The 17,998-nt window shown below is 42.6% G+C and overlaps 1 protein-coding gene across 1 annotated transcript; it reads right to left on the reverse strand.

Moving 5' to 3' along the window:
• Positions 1 to 6,746: 6,746 nt before the first annotated feature.
• Positions 6,747 to 17,281, reverse strand: tm6sf2b (transmembrane 6 superfamily member 2b; the record flags this gene model as incomplete). The annotated part of the gene is made up of 10 exons (XM_079221117.1): positions 6,747 to 6,983; positions 7,843 to 7,962; positions 9,688 to 9,780; positions 10,100 to 10,201; positions 10,885 to 11,009; positions 11,434 to 11,516; positions 12,478 to 12,581; positions 12,679 to 12,776; positions 14,245 to 14,348; positions 17,202 to 17,281. 10 exons carry the CDS (start codon positions 17,279 to 17,281, stop codon positions 6,747 to 6,749), a joined length of 1,146 nt encoding a protein of 381 aa, XP_079077243.1.
• Positions 17,282 to 17,998: the final 717 nt, after the last annotated feature.

A 17,998-nucleotide genomic window follows, 5' to 3' on the forward strand; every position in this document is an offset into this window, starting at 1 on the left:
TATTCAAGGTGTAGTCGAAAGATGTGTTTTTCGTTTGCGTCCTCAAGGACGGCCTTGAGGATGTTCCTAAGGATGTTAATATATTATTTGAATATATTACTATTATTTAAATTAATACTAATACATTCACATTAGACATTTTATTGACAATTTTTACGACTATATTAACATTAGTACAATTATAACACATATATTATTATGAGAATTATGACGAATACATTATTAACATTTGTACTAATATTTGAATATGATCACTAATATATCAATAGTATTACAATTATGACTAATACATTGACCTTATTAACATCTTTACTAATATTTGAATGTGATTCAAATCAATATTATTACAAATACATGAACATCATTCACATTATAATAAAAGGAGAAGCAGCAAACCTTCATATCTGCAAAGCTGGAACCGTGAAATGTTCCAGCTTGGCAAACTAAATGAATTGACTTGCCAATAATTGCCAATATAGACTGGATCCAGTTAATGTAAGTGTTGAAATTAATCACAGATCTAAGATCATGCCTCTCTAGTTGTTGAGGCTACAGTTTTAGTATACAACTTTTAATACGTCAGCAAATGGTCAATGACGGGAAATCAATATTTGGAAAGCAAATATCTTTCCTTGTGCAGCCCATTCATTGAATTTCCGCAAGTCACTTTACGAGTGTCCTGTAGCCCGACATGCTTTTGCTCTTCGTGCACTCACCAGTGGAATAAAGTGCGGCATCGCTGAAGTCTCTCTGCAGCACCATATGGACCTGTGCTGCAGACGCCTTGAGAGCCCTCCACGAGAGCGACAGCGAAACCAGAGAGGCCCTCGAGATGATGGCAGCCAGACGACAATGAGAGGAGACGGGACACTCGGCATCCGGCAGCTGCACTTTGTGTTAAACTTTTAAGAGAAAAAACGAAACGGCGCTTGATGGCTTCATCCTTGCACACTGTGCCGCTGAGATTCATCTCGACTGTAGCGGTGTCTTGCAGGAGCAGGGATGTGGACCTGTCAACTGCTGTGCAGCTGCTTGAGTCACTGCAGTCGCTGCGAGAGCGTTTCCCAGAGTTTGAGACATCTGCCTGGGCTCTCCCCGGCGCACCGCAGACCCACCGGCAGGAGATGAAGCAGCGCCGAAGGTAGAACAAAAAAAAGGAGAACAAAAAAGTGTCGCCAATTATGCGATACTTTGTCTGAGTCAGAAACTCAAGGTCAACGCTAACATTGACAGCTTGCTTTCAGGGTTTAGCCAACAAGGACGTTGACAGTTGATTTAGCGTGATAGTCAACGCCGTCTTAACTGATGCATTGGTTACTCTTAAATGAGCTGAACTATTCTCTGCCCAGTGTCTACTGGATTTAGGCAAGGCCTCTGCAGAAGTTCAGGAGCCTCAGCAGAGAAAGATTATCCTCCTACAAATCTATTACAAGAGGTGAAATACCCTCCAGGTAAACTTCCCTCTAATATTGTTGCTGAAGGTTTTTTTAAGCTTAGCTTTTATCTCCGAGGGAGGTAATTATCTTTAATGAAATGCACAAACAAAAGAAGTGAGAACGTGCCAGCAGTGATTCAGGGGGCTGGATTTTGTGGATTTAAAAGCCCAGTTTTCAATACGAAGGATCGCTAAAGGTAGGGATCAATTATTTAGTGTTGGTGCATTGGTGCATAAAAGTGTCCAGCGTAGATGTGGTAGAGCTCAGTTTCCCCCAGGAGACGCAGAGCTGGTTATGTCGGCCAAAAATCAATGAATGCAGCTCCAAGAGGTTCAGCGATAAACATATGTTTACTGCCGACTGATGCATGCTGTTGTGCTGCCTAATGCCGACACTAGATTGTAAGACAATTACAGTCAGCGTGCATGTGGACCAGCTGAGCACGCTGACTGCAGAGAGTCATGTAGCCGACGACAGGGCCGACTGGTGCCCCTCCTCTCTACCGCCTTCTGCTGACATGCATCGTGGTTATCTGGATCGTGGTCCATGCCTATACTACTTAATATATGAATAATGTCTGTCATATTCATGGAATTTGCTGTAACTGTGTTACGTTGTTCATTCTGGTCACATGACATCTATTGCTTCTGTTCATCCGGGGAGAGGGATCCTCCTCTGTTGCTCTCCTGAAGGTTTCTTCCATTTTTTCTTCCCAATTTTTTCCTGATCCGATGTAAGGTGCCGGGACAGGGATGCCGTATGTGTACGGATTGTAAAGCCCTCCGAGGCAAATTTGTGATTTGTGATTTTGGGCTATGCAAAATAAACTGAATTGAATTGAATTTACCTGGCAAACCACACAAATGTCCCCCTTTTGACACGACCCACAACTACCACCACTTCCTGAAGTAAACAAATTAAACAACATGTATTCAGGAATATAAACATAAATTACGACGATATTACGAAAAAACTGATTTCTACCACACCTCAAGATCAAGTCATGATGCAGAGCCCTTTAGTTGATTTCATTATACGTTTGAGTATTTTCACCAGCAAACTAAGACCTTTATAGTTTTGAGCTAATTTGACACCACAGGTTGAAAGCCTAGCATAGCATCGATGCTACCCTAGCTATACTGCATGATGGGGACTTTACAGTGGAAAGAAAGGGGAGGTTCCCCTGAATCATGTGATGTACAACACATGATACTGATCAAAATCAGCAAAAATATAAAACTATGTCCATGTGTTACGCTGTAATAAGGTTAATAAACATACTGATTACATACAATGATCAATGCATTTTGTATATGCGACGTAAGAAATCAACACATTATAGCTAGATATAACTATAATATATAATATAATATATATATAATATATAACTATAACTAGATGGATGGCGGGAAGGACGGACGGACAGACAGAAAGATCGATAAATAGCTCGATACTACTTATTTATTCATGTGGACCCTCATCACTTCCTGGTTTGTCATGCCTTAATAATTTAAATGGAGTTATGTAAAGCGGCTTCTCTTTCATCGCTGCGGCGCGACTTGTTTAGCTGTGTGTGTTTTTTTTGTTTTCCAGAGCCACATCTCTCCGGGGCCCATCTGCACCGCCCGACCAGACATCTGCAGCAGTGACCCCCCTGCGACTCCCATCATGGGATTACGGAGCTGTTTGGAGCGGCCTCATTTGATTTAAAGTCTCTGACTCACACACACAAACACACACACACACACACACACACACAATGCACCGCTAGCATGTGTGAGCATCGGGCCAAAAGCTGCTGAGGGAGAGTGAATTAAATGAGTCTGCCTCTCTGTGTCTGTCGGCCGGCCTATTGCTCAGAGACGTGCGAGGGATAATTACTCATGAGAGGGGCCGCCATTATTGATGGGTCAGGGATGGAGACAAGGGCTACAATGCTGTTTTAAAAAACGCTTTCTAACCACATAAATGACCCCCTTTGTCTCTGTCAAGAGAGTGTGTGTTCATTTAAATGACTGAACGGCATCCAACGCATTACGTTACTGAAAAGGTTGGGCAGATAGATTCAGTAGTTTGTCAACGGCATTGCATTGTGTGCTGATAATCTGCTCTCTTTATTGTGTCAGCCTTCTGCCTCTCCATCCTGAGAACAGTCCTCACAGCATTGACTATCGTCTTTCTTCCAATCAAACGTAAAGGAAAACCTCTCACTGTTCCTCATTTCATTGTGTTTGTTTATGCAAACCAGACACCTATGTCACTCATTTGATGTCTTTGTAAAAGACAAGAACGAGAGCGCCGGCAGACTATTTACTGGGCCGCCCACACAGGGCGAGCGCACAGCAGCATCACTCAGCGGAATAGAAACAAACAGGATCGAGGAATGTAAAGTGGCGAAAAGGATGAAACGCAATTTGGGCGCACAGGATCAGAGAGAATGCCGAGCGGCAGAGGAGCGTCTTGTTTTTCCCACTTAAAGCGAGAAAGAAAATCTTTTTTTTTTTCAAAAGGCTGGCAGCAGACAGCAGCGATGTGTGTTCACCAGAGTGAGGGAGTGACAAGAGCTGCTGTTGAAGTATGCACTACCTTCTGCAGAGCATGCTGCCACGTCCTTGCCACTCAGCCATGAGCAATGATCTGTGGTGGCTCCAGCAGACATAGCAAGCATGGATTCATCAAGGCCTCCTCCTCCGTACTCTGACCCCCACAATGTCTCTCACACAAAGATCACAGTTACGTACTGCGTGATATCTACAAGATAAACAATACTTTTTAGTCGTGTCTGCACCAATCAAGAGCTCCATAAAAAAAAGAGGAAAAAAACATCTTTAATATGTGGATGTTGCATGAAATGTGTTAAAAAAGATGACAGCCACAGAAACAACTTAATGTTAGGTTGAGGCAACAAAACAATTTCGGTAATTGTCATGAACAACAACACGGTCGGGCTTAAAATAGGTACAAAAATACGTAAACATATTAGGAATAATATGTCAAGGCACAAACAGTCTCTGCAGTAAACAACTGCTAATCAACATCAATTTAAAACTGCAGCGCTCAACCAGTTTGGATGACATCATTAAAATGGACTTAATTTCTCTCTATCTCTGTTGTTGGAATATTGTACAGTTTAGCTTTTTGATTGTCTGTCTCTCATTCAAAATCATAACAAAATGACAGAGTTCGGTGATGTTGTGTAGCAGCACGGCATCATGGGAGTTGTTGTGTTCACCAACATTGCCGTCGTTGCTGTCAGCTTCTCCTGGTTAGGGTTCCTTCCGTGTTCATCGTTTAGGAGGTTTAAGAGGTTTAAGAGGTCTCCTCCTTTCTAAAACAAACAGTAAAACCACAGAATAATGCTGTTTTTGCTCAAATCTGGCTTCCTCTGACGTTGTTCGGTGGATACGGGACGTCCCGTAGAGGCTATGATCAGAACTGCCGCTGAGGTTTGCTCAGCTTCTTTCTCTGATGACTTCAGATCCAAACGTCCGATGACTATGTCGACTATATCTAAAAACATGTATCTCAAAATGTGGCTTAAAACTGGATTAAAAAGTAAATTCATGACACAAAGGGGATATGACGCCATTACCTTGAAAATTGTTGTAAACATTTCAGATAATACAGGTACACAACCCAACAAAATATGTAACATAAGTATTGTCGTTTTGAGGCATTTGAATGTGGAAACCCTACATATTAAACATTGATATCAATTGTACATTGACATGTTTAATGTTAAACAGCTACATATTATACATTATACATATATATTTGGGCAGACTTCAGGTTCCAGTTACCTTTTCCTCTGCTCTAGTCTCCTTTCTGCATCAACCACACTGAAGAAAAGAGAATTGGGGACGGTTGCCGTTGGTGAAGCTCCTCTGGTTCAGTCGTGCGAGCGGCTGTGGGTGTTTATTTAGTCCGTTACCTTCGTGGCTGGATGCCAGCGGCGCCGCTCCCTGCTGCCCAGCACGCTCCCAACCATGTGCATGTATGTTGTGTTTCCGTGGAACCGAATAGAACCGAGGTGTAGGAACCAGTGTAAAGGGGGGAAACTTGGGAGGGAAAAACCTGTGAGATTAAGTGAGTATAAATAATACATCAAAAATCTGAAATGGTTCCAATGTCAGGGAAGGTGTCTTAAATATTCATTATGAAACAACACTTTAACTTGCAAAGAGTGAGGAAACCGAAGCCTCTGATTTGCAGAAAGCAGAGTGAAATATGATATAATAATATATTAGTGCTCTGCTATCGATGTACTTTAGTTGATGTGTGCACATCATAAGCTGCTGTAGATCACTGTTGTCTTGTATTGTCTTGATTATGTTTCTCTTAAGATGCAATCCACCCACCACACAATATATTAAACCTCAGCAGCATTCTTTCATCAACATGCAACATGCTTCTTTGCCATGATTGGCTGAAACTAACAGGAAACTAGACTAAGGTCATGATCAGATGAGGTTGTTTTTTTTCCGAAGCCTGAGGCAGCTTTTTGTAATTGTGTTAAATGAGAATGAAGCGTTTTGTGTGCTGCTTTTGCAATCAGGGTTTTCAGCTCAATGCGCCGCACGTTTTCACTCAACCCCTCAGTCAAAAAGAATTCAACTCAACAAGATAAGTGCCTGACTACATTGTGTGTTTTTTCTCATTGTGGTGACTTTTGCTGGATACAAGGAGCTGTATGACTTTACCAACCGTAGTTAAGTGCGGGGACAGTTCAAGGTTTGTGTTAAGGCAACGTCAGCACTCATTTGTTGGTCGCCTACTACTTCAAAACGGCTGAGTAAACTGCAAAAAACACTCACAAACAAATAGGCCAATAAGTAGAAGAAAAGTAGTGGAAGTGGAAGCTATTATAATGAATACTTAAAAAGCTCTCTAGGAAGTATGTTTCTTGGGCTTTTATTGTGAAGGGAAAACGGAAGAAGAAGAGGAGAGGAAACGTAGCCAAGGGTTTATCTTGCGCCTATACTTCACATTAATAATAAAACAACAACACGATGCTCCATAGTTTGTACAAGACAGCAACCACTTTTATTCTTGTCCCCAACACCACTAGAACATTTCCTCCTCTTCTCTTCTCTTTCCGTTTTTCCCTTCACAATAAAAGCCCCAGACTGCTGCTTCCTAGAGAGCTGCTTAAGTACTCAATATAATAGCTTACAGAAGCAAACATTTAAATAACTACTTAATCCAAAGATGTTGAGCAAAATATTCTTATATTTTGACATTTGAAATAAAACAGCTCTTTATGAATTATCAGATAGGCGAGTGAACTCCAAAGGTCAAAGAAGATTTTCACTATTTGTCTTTGTACTTAGTATCCTTCTCCTCGCTGTTCGGCAAACCCGTCTGCCCGGGAAAGGGGGCGATCTTCAGGAAGAAATAGGGGTTACTGTGAACCCGCATGGCCACGAGGATGGGAATGGCAGCGTAGAGCAAGTTCGCTGCCAGCACGGACCAGAAAGCATCGGTTGGGATACGAAATGGAGCCGCGGTCCGAGGGTGGAGGGACGCCCCGATGTGGGCCCACTGGCACTGGAGGGAGACACAGACGGCCAGAGAGAAGTTAGACTGCATTGTTACTAGTCCCGTGAGCTAGCGGAGAGCTAGCGGAGAGCTAGCAGGGAACTAGAGCAGAGCTAGCGGAGAACTAGCGGAGAACTAGCGGAGAACTAGAGCAGAGCTAGCGGAGAACTAGCGGAGAACTAGCGGAGAACTAGAGCAGAGCTAGCGGAGAACTAGCGGAGAGCTAGCAGCAGCGCTTAGCTGGCTACAGCGGGGAGCTAGCGGGGACACCCACCGAAGGTAGTAGCGGCTTGTAACCCGACTTTTGCGGTACTACTTATTGTCCCTCTCAGCACTGATGCTTCCACTATTTTGTGCTATATATTATATATATTATTGCCTTTGAGTGTCTCTTCCACGGCCATTAGTCCACCGTTAAAACACACGGAAAAGGGTCGTAAAAGAGAAGAAAAGCCACGGATTTAAGAAGCTGGCTGTTTAGAAAATACATTATCCCCCGACTTCTTTTGAACAGAAAAACATGGCCTTGATCAAGTGCTTCCTCGTGTTTCATCTTTCTGTCGGGTTTGTGTAAAGAGAAAGCACCTGCAGCTTGTTTGTTACAAAAAATATGCTTCAATAGATAAACGCAGTCCTTCCCGGTGATTATTATTCTGGCTGAGAGCTCGCTGCAAGGAGTTTCATTTTAATTGCAGTGGCACGTTTCAGACCCCTGTTGGTGAACTTCACTTTAATTTGACTTGAATCAATCAGAGGCAGTAATTATGCCTGTGACTTAATGCAATGCAACCAACTGGCGAAGCGATGCAACACCTGCATTAGGAACTACATGTACTCAGAGTCCGACTGCTCGTCTCCGTGGCGTTACCTGGATCACGGCTCCGGCTAAGAACACGGTCCAGTCGGACATCCACGTGCATCCGGGCTTGAGGAGGCCGTAAACGAACGCACCCAACAGAGGAAGCCCGTAGAAGAACAAGTGCAGCATCTGTGAAAATAATGTAGAACTTGTTCACTTATTTCCTGCAAACATGAACATTTCCAAATGTCTTTTATCTGTTTTAATGCCACATGTATACATTCCATAGCTATACACAAGTGTTGGTGTATATTATGATGTATATTCCAGTGAACAGGGAATCTGGATCCAGTGGAAAGTGTCTCTCCCAGTGCAGAAGGCCCTTCCCCTCCATCAGTGCCGCTCTATGTTGTTCTTGGGTCCTGACCAACAATCCAGCACACAATTAATACTGTCCTCCATCTCCTCTGGCCTACGCTGCACTCTGTCTACTCCTGCTGAATACAGAAGGTGGGCTGCTTTTTGAATTACAAACACTGACACCTTCAGAATAAAACTTGCACTACCAGTGTGGAAAAATAATTAAAAATTGCAGCAAAAGTAGAGTAGAAATGAACAGGTGTGAGCTGTAAAATGGAGGTAAATATCAAAAGTAAAACAGCTTTGTACCCTCTGGGGTGTTAAATCGCTTTATGATCATTTTTGATCTCTTTGATGTTGTATATCTCCCTGGGTCCAACTAGCGCTGCACAATTTAATCACCTTCATCTAATCTCTTTGTATTCTGCAGCGTGACTTGTTACTGCAGTCATCAGATAAATGTAATGTGAAATGTAAAGAAGGAAAATGAGCTCTCTTCAAATGGAAATACTCAAATAAAGCCTGAGTTGTTCCAAATTGTTCTTATTAAGTGCAAGTCTCTCAAACATAAATTTGCCCCCCTCAGCATAAATGACGCACAATGGTCATTACAGAAACTGTCCTGACCTTCAACTTAAAATATTTGGTGCATGAAAGAAAGCCAGTTACCCCTTTTAAAAAAAAAAAAAAAAACTCAAATTATACCACTGAACAGTTTCTTTTCATTCTCGTTCTGAGGTCTAGATGAATTCTAATGAGTTCAGCCCAAGGCCTGAAAGCCAATCATATATGCCCTTCAGTCTTTTGTCCAAATGTCTTTTTAGTGCTGCCACGGTAATCTGTCACATACCGTTCATCATCATCAATGAACAAAGAGGTTGGTCGGCGCAGAAACGCTGCAACCCGGTGTACCAAACGCAACTTTATTTCATTTCTTCACCCCCGCACGTACACACAAGCACCCGCGAGCCGACACCAGTCACACACACACAAACACAAGATTAGCAAAGGCCGCTACCCGAGACATACTTTCACATGCTGCACACGCCCTCCTCCCACCCAGTGAGATGCTGATGGGGGGCTTTGGGAGAGGGATTAGCTTATCAAGTTCTCAGCATGCTCTTCGTCCCTCTGATCAATGACTCGCAATTGTGACTGGACTGCAGCCCCGACAAGGTCTTTGGATAACCTATTGACGAAGCTGTGTACGACGAACAAAGCACAACAAAACCCCCGCAGCCGAGCGGGGTCAGGAGGAGGAAATAACAGGAAGGCAGGGCCCGCCGCCAAACACGGTAATAATCTGTTATCCATCTCGCGCAAATGAAAGAGAGAGAGACAAAGATGCGCTGGCCTCTCAACCCTCTGCTCATTGTTGCTGTAATGATGAAAAACGACTGTGTAATCAGCTGCCAGCTAAAAGAGTGGAGGAGATAAGGGGCGAGCCTCCAGCGCACTCGGAGTGATATCAATGGAAGCAGAGGTCCATTATGTGGCTGGTTATGTAAAACTGGAGGGGAGCATTCAGGTGCTGCAGGGACATGAGGCACTCACCATCACTCTGGGGTAGCCCACAGGATCCTTCAGGTAGGGTTCATACTGCCTCAGGTAGATGGAACAGGCATCCAGCGGAGAGTCCAGAGCCACCTACAGAAGGGGGGGGACAAAATAACAGGAACACCTCACAATATAACACAAAGTGCAACTGCAAATGATCACAAATGTGAACATCTCCCTGACACTGTCTGAATAAGAAATGTCCACATTGACGCAAGGATTCCTCAGTATTCTATTTGGCAATTAGAATGACAAACTGGGCTTCATGGTCAGTTTGAGAAGCATTTTATAGTTTGGTGAAAAGACCGAACCATTCGTATTTGTGTAGGCCAACGCGGAAGTTAGCATCAGACTGAATGCCTCGACAAAATAAAAAATAAATGGGATTTTTGGACGGGTGTACACTTACCAAGCCTCTGAGGGTGGTGAAGGCCATGGCAGCTAACAGGAGCAGCACCAGGATCAGATCCAAAGGACGCCAGATCAGCTTCATGCTCTGAACGTGCTGGGCCTGACAGGAGAAGACAACAAAGTGTAGAATATAGAGCTGATTTAGTCACGGTCCTTGTTTCATAGTCTCAAGCTCACGTTAATGAGAGCTGTGTTTGAAGGTCTGCTCTGTGGAATATATGTGTGTTTCTACAGGTTGTCTTAAACCTGCGTTCACTGATGTTCATCACATGATCTGCAAAAAGCAGCCGAAAACACAGCTGGTAAAAGTGGACCAAAAAAGTAAAGTTGTGAACCAGAAAAATTGCAAAACAATGAGCTGAAAGATGAAAAAAAACTATTTTAAGCTGAGGGTTGTGGGTTTTGTTGCCACAACCCACCCCTTTGCACAAAAGTAATCGTGATCCACTGCTCAAATTAAATAAATATTGATTATGACTGCAGTAAGTTTAGGACGTGGCAAACATATTGAAATTTGGTGAAACATTGTAGCACTTACAAACAAACTCGTATGATCCTTCAGATTCCGGCAAGTACATCGCAAAATCTCTCACACTGACTGCACCACTGGAAGTTACAGCAGCTCATAGATGTAAATGACTTCATGGCTGTCCTTTGTCATCTTTCATAGTCTGGATCACATTCAACTGGACTGCGCTGTTACGCTGATTAAATAGATTCAGCAAACACTATACCGCTCTAAACCGCTCCACCAAGGTCTACCCATTCATGCGTTACACTTACATTGTATCCCCCGATTAGCGGTCTGTCCTTGGGCCGAGTGAACAGTGTGACGGCTGCCAACACGGGCATCAAAAGGAAGACAAAGTTCAGCCAGAAGGCCGGACGGATCTGTGAGCCATATTTACCTGCCACAAAGAAAGGGGGGGGGGGGGATCATATTTTGTATCATATTTTACTCACCCATACAAAGCCACTCTGTGCATGAACATGACAATCTGTAATTAGGCTTCCGAATAAAACCTCTACAGGACACTTCAGGCGAACAGGGCCGTAAGTCTAGGTTAACACAACCCAGAACAACGCATTGCCTGTAGACGGGTTTGAACTTGTGACACTCGTGTATGCCGTTTGAAACGCCAACAACAGATGCTTTAAGTCTGTTCCCGGCGTTGTTCCGGGTGTAGCGGTGGCAGACGAGGCGTGGAGCGATTGTGTATTCTGCTGGCAGAACGAACTGCGACACTGATGGTACACGGCGGTGCAGATGTTCACTTGATTAACGCTCGGCGTCACGGGACCGGTAGAGGAGAACAAGGAGATGAGGCTCACCTGCCACGATGCCGGCAATGAACACACTCATGTTGATGCACAAAGAGCCGGCCCAGAACAAGCCCAGGGTACGGTAGGCTTTCCTGGGAGAGAAAGCAAAAAGAATATTGATTTATTATACTATTTATACTAGTGTGGAGAGAGCAGGTAAGACAGAAGGTACACAACGTTAGATAAGGTCAGTTGAGGTCACTCTTAGAAATAAAGGTGCTAACCGAACCATGTAGGGTTCTTCAGCTTTTCCCAAGCAGATAATCTTTTTTTGTTCCTGGTAGATGCTTTTATAAAGGTTCCACCTGGGACACTTTGAGGCTTAAACCCCAATATAAAGGGTTATAGCTGTAATCTGTGAACTCTTCCAATCACATCCCCCTATGAGAACCCATCTATGGTGAAATGGTTCCACCCAGAACCTTCTCTTGAGGTTTTATCCAAGATTCTTACCTTTATTCCACTTTCTAAGGGTTTTTTAAAGGTTCTACCAAGAACAGTTTCACATTCCAAGGGTTCCATCTGGACTTCCCTAGAAGGTAGTAAGAGAACCCTTTTATGTTTCAAGAAGTATCCTTTTGGACCCATTTAGGGTCCCTCGTGAGGTTGCTGATGTGGTGCGGTGCAACTCACAACAACCATGGTTCCCAATCCCAGTTTGTGGGGATGTGTGTGCTGGGAGGATCTTTAAACACTCTCAACAATCATTGATGAACAGTTTTTTCCCAAAATGGATCTTTGGACGTTCTTCATGGAACATTTTAACAACTTGTTACAACGAACCCTTTTGGTATAGCTGTATTTCCAAGAATGGAATCTTTCACACATAACACACAGGTTTTGTGTAAAAAAAAAAGCCGTTCTATGAATTTTAGGTGATAAATGCAACTCATGAATATCAATCTCTGTTTCTCTAAAAATGAAAAATATGACAAAAACAAGTCTGAAGCCATTTATGGATGTATAGATCTCTTTATAGTCATTTAGGGCAAGTTTTCTGTCACAGAGAGCAAGATGTATGAACTTGATGTGACTTGAAGTGACATCACCCACCTGTCTGTCATCCTGCTGATCATCATCAGGTACATGATAAAGTGCACTATTCCATCCCAGTAACACATCATGATGGCGTAGGCTGTTCCCAGATAGGGCTCCCCCTGAAACGCAGACATGGCATGTGCTCGTGACAGACGGCGGGTTAAAACAGGTACTGCTGCATTTTTAACATCAGAAGTGAGAATACCAAAAACCTACCGTCTTTTGGTAGAATTCCATGAAGCCGGAGATGATGCCGTCATATTCCAAAGCACTCGTCAGGTCAATGACACAAGTGAAGGAAAATACAGCAAAAACTGCAACGGCAAGAAGCACAGGAGATATAAAAACATGTATACGGAGACAAACATGAAAGATTAGCTCATTTTAAAAGTATTTTCTTAGCATGTATGTGTGTGTGTATAAGGGAAGGTGGGCAGGGGTAACTGCCTCTGTAAAAAATGAGCTTCAGACCCAAAGATATGTTAAGCAGCTTTCTTTTTTAGCTTTGAACAAACGTCATTCAGAAAGAAGCCTTTGTGATAAGTGACAGTTTCATGTAATTACTCAATTTGCTTTGCCTGCCTCTGAAAAACAGATATAGAGTTGTACACATGTGATGTACTAGCAAACAACGCCAAGATTGTATTGACTGAAAGCCTTCGTCTCCTTTACTTCTGTCACTTTCTCCAGCGTTTTAATTCAAAACATTTTGAGTTGAAGATATTCCCCTTTAACTGGCTCGTCAGTGATTTATGGACAGCGTGTGGAGAAAATGAAATCGTGAGCAGGGAAGTTGGCTGGAGGCACATTTATATAGCGAGTCCATGGTGAACAGCCATCATGGGACATGTAAGAGTGGCATATGGGTCTTACGAATACTCTCAAAGAAGACCTGACCACGCTGGTACAATGGCTGTTTTATTAACTTTTTGAGTGCTAAAATGTTGTACTTTATACCCACAGACCTTTTTCCAGAATGTCATTATAAAGGGAACGATCGTGTGGTGTGACTCTGGCATCTCTCTGCAGATACCACGGCTTAACCCGCTGTATCGCATCCTCCCTATCTGTCCTTTGCACACTCTTTGCACACAGGATCCCCCCCCCCCACACACACACACACACACACACACATACACATTATGTGTCTCTTCTGTAATCCTCAGGACAACCAGGTTTATCTCTGACATCTAACAGTTGAGATAGCAGGGGGATTATGGCTCTCTCCATCACTGAGAAGAGCCTGCCACAGCTTTTGTGCTCATTGTTGTGGGGTTCACCTGCACAACACTAGTATCGCTCCGGGCACCAACTGGTGATATATCACCACCTAGCATAGCCCTTGGCATCAGCTGTAGGGCCGGGAATGGAGAACATATTTGACCGATGTAACGAGGAAGAATACGACACAAATGAATGCAGAAAAGCTTTATTAAAAGTGCGTGAAAGGTGCACGAGCTGCCGTCACTAATTCAGAGAACAACAGCAGTGTATATATATACAGCATAAGTAGTGTGGTGCCTTCTCCTGTATGAACATTCTCCAAAAGCTTTGCTTCAAGGTCAACCAAGGTCTCAAGTCTCGAAACAATAGCCAGAAGGTGATGTGTGTCACAGTGCCGTGAGGTTCGGGGTCAGTCAGGCTTCACAATAGTGTGGCTCAGATTTGCTCTGAGCCTGATCAGTCTAAGCAGCTTTGGACATATCAGATGTAATCACATACAATTCGACCTTTGTCAAACGTGTTTGGAAATGCATTGCACGTGTGTCGTGTTTTAAATACCAAAGAATAAGGCGTCTTTGGGTGGGTTGCCGCGAGTGACGAGGAAGTAGAACAGAAACACGACCACCAGCACCGCAGCGCCGATCGCCAAGATCACGTAAGGCCTGTGAAAGAAGAGGAATTCAACTGTTATCCACAAGAAAAATCAATCTAACTGCTGACCCTCTGCACTGTTAGACACCAATCTCCCTCTGATTTTCTGCTTCATTCTCTTTGCTAATTAGTTTCTCCCATGGAAGTTGTGCCAGTCCTCTCCGCAGTGCTAAATTAGTAAATTATGATGAATGGAAAGTCAGAGAGAATAATAATTACGCAACCTCGAGTAAGTCGGAATAATGCAGAGGTGTGAAGGGGAATCTGTGTGATAGATGCACTGCACCCGGCCGCGGGGGACTCAGTCTGACGGGGCAGGCAGGGCCGGAAAATATGAAAAGGGCTCCAGCTGCATGCTGTGGCCCCCCGCACGCAGAATGTTCTCTAAAGAGGCACTTCATCATGTTTTCTCCAATGGTAGAGCATCTTAGAGTTAAATTCATCATGTTTTCTCCAATGGTAGAGCATCTTAGAGTTAAATTCATCATGTTTTCTCCAATGGTAGAGCATCTTAGAGTTAAATTCATCATGTTTTCGCCAATAAAAAAGTATCCTAGAGGGCACATCATCATATTTTCTCCAATCGTAGAGCATCTTTGAGTTAAATTCATCATGTTTTCGCCAATAAAAAGGTATCCTAGAGGGCACATCATCAAATTCTCTCCACTCGTAGAGCATCTTAGAGTTAAATTCATTATGTTTTCTCCAATAAAAGGGTATCCTAAAGGGCACTTCATCATGTTTTCTCCACTCGTAGAGCATCTTAGAGTGAATTTCATCATGTTTTCTCCATTGAAAGGGTATCCTAGACGGCACATCATCATGTTTTCTCCACTTGTAGAGCATCGTTAAGTGAATTTCATCAAGTTTTCTTCATTGAAAGGGTATCATAGACGGCACTTCGTCACGTTTTCTCCACTGGTAGAGCATCTTAGAATGAAATGTATATTTTTTCTCCAATGCTAGAGCATCTTAGAGTTAAATGCATCATGTTTTCTCCAATAAAAGGGTATCCTAGAGGGCACTTCATCATGTTTTCTCCACTCCTAGAGCATCTTAGAGTGAATTTCATCATGTTTTCTCTATTGAAAGGGCATCATAGACGGCACTTCATCACTTTCTCCACTGGTTTAGCATCTTAGAGTGAGATGTATCATGTTTTCTCCACTGGAAAGCATCCTTAAGGGCAGTTCTTCATTTTGTGTCTACCCATCAAGACATCAGTGTCACCTTTATTTTATCTTTCGAAAACTCAGCTTGCTTGAAATACAAAGAGGAGCCTTTTAAAATAAAGTCTGAAAGTCTCGACATTTGGCAAAAACAAGCCTGATTCTGTGTTGTTGATATAACTCTTAATTATAATAATATGGTAATATATTCATTGGATTGCTTGTTGGTAATTGAGAATATTTGAAACCCCCTTTAGTTTAATTATCTTACCAGGCTGATCGAGTTCTACAAAGACAAAGTTACAGTATTAATCCACAGTGGTATACATTCCTTTTTTAAACTCTAGACCTGCAGCATTCACCTCCCATGCTGCTGCAGTGGCCCGGCGGTGGCTTAAAAGCACCGCTTGACAAAGGTTTAATCAATCATAAGCAGAGGTGTGGGAAGCATAAAAGGTAAGGCCGTGTTAGTTCAGCATTGCCCTCCATGTTTACTGGTCAAAGGTACCGCTGCCTTGCGCAGGGAAAAGATTAATGCGCTCAAGGTATCTCCCAGTAAACAACATTACATCCTCGGAAAAACTCTCAGTGTGTGTTCACGGGAGGAGGAAAACAAATGCTGTGAGAGCTAAGGGAAGCTCCCTTGCTACCTCTCGAAGGAAGATTTATGCACACAATACTGTTTGTTTCCAGAGTGGAAGAGCACCAGGCATATTGTATGTCAAGAGCCATTTATCAAACTCCTCTGTGCCGTCTGTATTGATTGTCAATGTCCACACGCTCAACAAAGAGCCAGCGGAGATATTCACACAGGAGGTGTGTGTAGAAGTCTGGCGGCTGTGAGAAATATCCTACAGTAAAAGGTGAGAAGGGGGAGTGGAATGTGTGTTTTAGCACATGGCCCTGTGTATTACGCCTGTACACGGCCATTAACTGTAGACGATACTATGAGGTAGTATCCCAATAAACAGGAAGAACAGATAACAATTGAATCAGAGAAGTATCCCTCACAGCCAAGAAAAGGAAATATCTCTAATATCAGTTTATCTGTTCACATTACTTTCTTTTTGCGCGAGAAATGTTGTGGTTTAATCATTTTTAAGAGTTTACACAACTTTAAGACACAATTGGCAAACACACTGAAAGTCGTGGTATTACTGCTCCACGTGGTTTATGAGGTGCAGAGTCATGGTCAAACCTTGAGTTTTAAGCTTACAGTGTCCTCTAGTGGTGGAAAAGTGTACTGTCAATCATCCCATGAAACAGGAAGGACCACCTGCCCCCTGAAACATTTGTACTTATGTAATTTTTTACAATCGTTTTGATTATATAATAATAAAAACAGAAAGGTCAGGATGGAACGGTGTACAGTATTGTGAAAATTAGGTATGGCACATTGTATGTATTGTAATCCTAGTATTTCTTTCTCTTTTTTATCTTTAGTACTTCTTGTTTGGAAATTGCTTTCTTTCCTTAATTTATGTATTTTAGTCTGTTTGTAAATTGGTGGTAAGCATATATGGGTATGGTTCATTTCACAAGCCCTGCAGGGTTTTTTGTTTTATCCCACCTGTGCATTTTCTCATGCCACTGCATATTTCTCTTTGTTTCATTTTATCACGTGCACAAATAAAGAGCTAAACTAGAGAACTAACAACAGAGTATTTACATCGAAATGGAAATGTTTTCACTTACTCTTGAAACTCAGGAATGGTGTTCATGGCATAAAGAATGCCGAGGGCGGAAAATGAAAACAAAAAGACGAAGGTCTCCATCTCTCTGAAAGCTGCTCAGCCTCCCTGAAATATCCACAGCAACCGAGAAAAACACAAAACAGTTTGATGTCAATGCAATCTGCTCCAGCAATAGTAACACTTATATGTGATCAAATCAATATTCAAATGATGCCAATACAACAATATATTTATAGGAACTGGAACAAATGAAATAAATCTTTTAAGAATGAAATGAAATGAATGTCATGAAATTAAATCCCGCATGAGATCTGCAATTTTGAATTGAATGGAAAAGAAGTAGAGCAGCCTCTTACCGTCTGGCTTTCCTTTCGGTGGATTAATCAAATTGCAGCCGAACTCAGGCAGACGTGGCCTTTACTGGGAAATAATGAAGTGGAGACAAAGAAGCTTTTGGGGAGGGAAAAGTTGTGCAATTTGATTTTGTCAGAGATTTACATAAGTCGTATTAGTGAAGAGGCCAACATTCCTATTCATGCAGCAACACACTTCTCAGGGAGTCTGCTGAGCACTTAATGCTGATGCGTTTTATGTTGTGCATTGTGTGTTCTATGCTACGAACGCACAAACGAAGACACAGGGTTCCACAATAGGTGAAAACAAAGCACTTTTTGTGTCAATCCAAAAATTAAAGATGGAGCCTGATCCCAGATCAGATCACATGTGTGTTGAAGTGTCTTCATTTTTTTGGTCTTTGTTAATGTTAACAATGGAGCTTTTTTTTCCCCCTCTTCATCT

This window comes from Taurulus bubalis (genome assembly GCF_910589615.1).
Source record: "Taurulus bubalis genome assembly, chromosome: 7".
NCBI lineage: Eukaryota > Metazoa > Chordata > Actinopteri > Perciformes > Cottidae > Taurulus > Taurulus bubalis.